Source organism: Tilletiopsis washingtonensis (genome assembly GCF_003144115.1).
Source record: "Tilletiopsis washingtonensis strain MCA 4186 unplaced genomic scaffold FA09scaffold_10, whole genome shotgun sequence".
NCBI classification, from domain to species: domain Eukaryota; kingdom Fungi; phylum Basidiomycota; class Exobasidiomycetes; order Entylomatales; genus Tilletiopsis; species Tilletiopsis washingtonensis.
This window is the reverse complement of record NW_020312007.1, coordinates 515,711-519,163: the sequence shown is the minus strand read 5'-3', so window position 1 is coordinate 519,163 and position 3,453 is coordinate 515,711. Positions and strand designations below refer to the sequence as shown.

Genomic DNA, 3,453 nt, shown 5'->3' with positions numbered 1-3,453 from the left:
CCCCCCCCCCCATCGCGCCCGCGACCAAGAAGAGCGCAACTCACCTCGCACAGCTCAAACTTGACGCGCGCCTTGCTCTCGCCGTCGGCGAGGGCGAGGTAGGAGTGCAGCGCGGGGTGGCCAATGATGGAGGCGGCCGTGTCGCGGTGCTGGTGCGACAGCCAGTCGCTGTGTGTGTGTGTGCCACGCGCGCCCTATGTCAGTCTCATGCCAATGCAGCGCGTAGGATGCGGCAAGAGGTGCACGCACAACTTGGTGATGTCCGGGTGGATGGTGCCGGTGTAGCGAGCGTGCACTGTGGGGGGCGGGGGTTGCAATGTGTGAGGCAGACGAAAGCACAAGAAGCGCGGGACAAAGGCTCACGGTGCTCGAGCTGCGTGTTGGCCGTGTAGCGCAGGTCGGACTGGCGCGTGGAGGTGAGCAGCAGCAGCAGCGCAGCATCGCAGCATTGTCTGCAAGGAGCTCACCGCCATGATGGGCAACCGAGGGTGGAGGGAGAGCAGCGAGAGGCAGCGGCGCCGTCGGTGGCTGAGACGCAGTGCGGCGCGGCGGCTGCTTATGTCAGCCGTCGAGCGATGCTTCTGGGCCGCCGGCTCGGCCCGCTGCCGCCGCGCCGCGCGGCGCTGCGCCAGGACGCCGAGCCCCTGCGCCCTTCGCTGCGCACTTCTCACTCCACTCCACTCAGACTCGTCCGCCTCTGCACCGTCCGTCCAAACGCCAGCGCTCTCGCACACGCCGCCGCACCTCCTACTCCTCTCTCACACCTCGCGCTCCCGGCAGCGTCAAGCCGCGCCTCCTCCGCCTGCTGCCAGCGCGATGAAGCTGCCTCCACCGCTGGCCGCCGCCTCGCGCGGCGCCTCCCTGTCGCCCACGCTGGCCGCGCGCGTGCTGAGTGCCGCCACCGCCCACGCTGCCTCCTCCTCCTCCTCCTCCTCCTCTTCCTCTTCCTCCTCTCTCCTCTCTCGGCGCCTGCCACAACCACGGCGCATCTCGCCTCTGGCGCGCAGTGCCGCGCTCGTCTCGCCGCGCGCCTACTCCAGCCTCGACGCGGCCGTCGCAAAGGCGGCCGGCACGCAGAGCAGCGGCCTCATCACCGTCTCGACGCTGCCGAACCGCGTGCGCGTCGCGACCGAGGCGACGCCCGGACACTTCTCCGCCGTCGGTGTCTACATTGACGCCGGCAGCAGGTACGAGCGGCCAGACGTCCGGGGCGAGAGCGGCGTGAGCCATTTGCTGGACCGCATGGCGTTCAAGGTGAGTCTCACCCGCGGACAACGCATCGGGAGAGGGCAGACCGAAGACTGCTTCAGGCATGTGTCGCGGGCATGGAGCTGCATGCTGCAGCCCCTCGTGGCGCAGCCTCGCCGTGACTTGGGGCGAGGCACCTCTGATGCACGCCTCTGCGAAACGCACCGGCTCACACACCTGTCCGCGCAGAGCACAAAGAACCGCTCCGCCGAGGAGCTGACGGCGGAGATTGAGGCGCTGGGCGGCAACGTCATGTGTTCGTCGTCGCGCGAGACGATCATGTATCAGTCGTCCGTCTTCAACCAGGATGTGGGAGCCGTCATGTCCGTCCTTGCCGACACGATTCTGCATCCTGCGCTGCTCGAGGAGGAGCTGGATGCGCAGCGCGACGCGACGGCGTGGGAGATCCAAGAGATCAACAACAAGCCCGACATGTACCTGCCCGAACTGCTGCACACGGTGGCCTTCCAGCACAACACGCTCGGCAACGCGCTCCTCTGTCCCCTCGACAGTCTCGAGGAGATGACGGCCGAGAATCTGCGCGACTTTATGCACTCGTGGTACACGCCCGAGCGCATCGTCGTGGCGGGCGCCGGCATGCCGCACGAGCAGCTCGTGCAGCTGGCGGAGAAGTACTTTGGAGGTCTGCAGGCGCGGCCTGCCCTCGAGGCCTCCTCCGTTGCTGCTGCACTGGAAGGTCGTGCGTCGACGACTGGCAGCTCCTCCTCGCGCTCCTCGAGTCAGTCCTCTCTCTTCTCGCGTCCCTCGACGGCCTCTTCTTCCGCCTCCACTGCCCCTCCCGCAGCCGACTTTTCCACCGCTGCCAAGGCGGCCGCCCAGCATGCCAGCGTCACGCCCTTGGCCGCACGGCCCGAGCTCGCCGCGCAACGCGCGCGGTATACAGGAGGCGAGCGCTACGAGTCGCATCCCGATCTCGAGTTCACGCACGTCTACGTGGCCTTTGAGGGTCTCTCGATTCACGACGACGACATCTACGCGCTGGCCACGCTGCAGATGCTGCTTGGCGGCGGCGGCAGCTTCAGTGCCGGCGGGCCGGGCAAGGGCATGTACAGTCGCCTCTACACCAACGTGCTGAACCAGTACCACGCCGTCGACTACTGCGCCGCCTTCCATCACTGCTACGCCGACAGCGGCCTCTTTGGCATTGCCGCCAGCGTCTCGCCGTCGTTCAACGGCAGCATTGGCAATCTCATTGCCACGCAGCTGGAGCTCTGCACGAGCCCGCATCTGCGCGGCGCAATCACCACTGCGGAGTTGGCGCGCGCGCGCAACCAGCTGAAGAGCAGTCTCGTCATGGCGCTCGAGTCGCGCCTTGTTGAGGTGGAGGATCTGGGCCGCCAGGTGCAGGTGCACGGCCACAAGATTAGCGTCGAGGAAATGTGCGCGCGCATCGACGAGGTGGACCTGGCGCGCCTGCATCGCGTGGCCAACCGCGTGCTGCGCCCCAGCAAGCAGGTCGCCGGCGTCCATGCCAAGCCGCTCAACTTTGGCCTCGGCAGCGGTCAGGCGACGGTGGTGGCGCAGGGCAACCTCGAGGGCTTGGGAGACGTGCGACAGGCCCTCTTCAAGCGCGGCCTCGGCGCGGCTCCTACGTCGTTGGCATGAGGCCACAGCGTGACACACGTCCGTCTGACCTCCCTCCCCCCCTCCTCCCTCGTCGATTGCGTAGCGCCAACGCCAAGTCTACTCGCACCCTGTCGAGAAGGAGCATTGCTGCGCCGAGAATGCACGACGAGGGCGTTCCTGCCAGCTCAGAACCCTCTCACCGCCTCGCGCGCCTGCAGATCCCACTCGGCACACTCCCACCCCTTCTTTTCTTCACTCTCTGTATTCCTAGACGCACAAACGGGGGCCATTTTCACCACTCTTGAAAGCACACACAAGATACGGGGCAGCATGCCTCTTTCTTTTCCCTCCAAGTCTGTCCTGGCTCGGGCCTCGAGGACGAAAAGGGCTGCGCAGGCGGATGGGAAATCGATGCGCTCCAGCCCTTGCATTCTGTGCCCAGGCGGGGCACCAAGGGCATGAGATATGCGGTAGCGCAGGGTGCAGCCGCCGCTGCGCCAAGTGTCGGAGCGTACATGATGAGAGCCTTGCATGCGAGGGCGTCTGGGCGTTCGGATGCCGCTTGCGCCCCTTCGATGCGAGGCTTGGACACCGAGAAGCTCGGGCGCGGTGAGGTCG

The 3,453-nt window shown here is 66.8% G+C and overlaps 2 protein-coding genes across 2 annotated transcripts; one reads left to right on the top strand and one right to left on the bottom strand.

The window, feature by feature from the left end:
• Window positions 1–44: 44 nt before the first annotated feature.
• FA09DRAFT_338688 (splicing factor 3B subunit 5/RDS3 complex subunit 10) lies at window positions 45–473 on the bottom strand (the record flags this gene model as incomplete). The annotated part of the gene is made up of 4 exons (XM_025744135.1): window positions 45–168; window positions 250–295; window positions 364–403; window positions 468–473. Coding segments are annotated over 4 exons (216 nt in total), but the record flags the coding sequence as incomplete, so codon positions are not given.
• Window positions 474–695: 222 nt separating this feature from the next.
• On the top strand, window positions 696–3,238 carry FA09DRAFT_318592 (hypothetical protein). Its single transcript, XM_025740908.1, has 2 exons — window positions 696–1,254; window positions 1,438–3,238. Exons 1-2 carry the CDS (start codon window positions 817–819, stop codon window positions 2,872–2,874), a joined length of 1,875 nt encoding a protein of 624 aa, XP_025598548.1. The 5' UTR covers window positions 696–816; the 3' UTR covers window positions 2,875–3,238.
• Window positions 3,239–3,453: the final 215 nt, after the last annotated feature.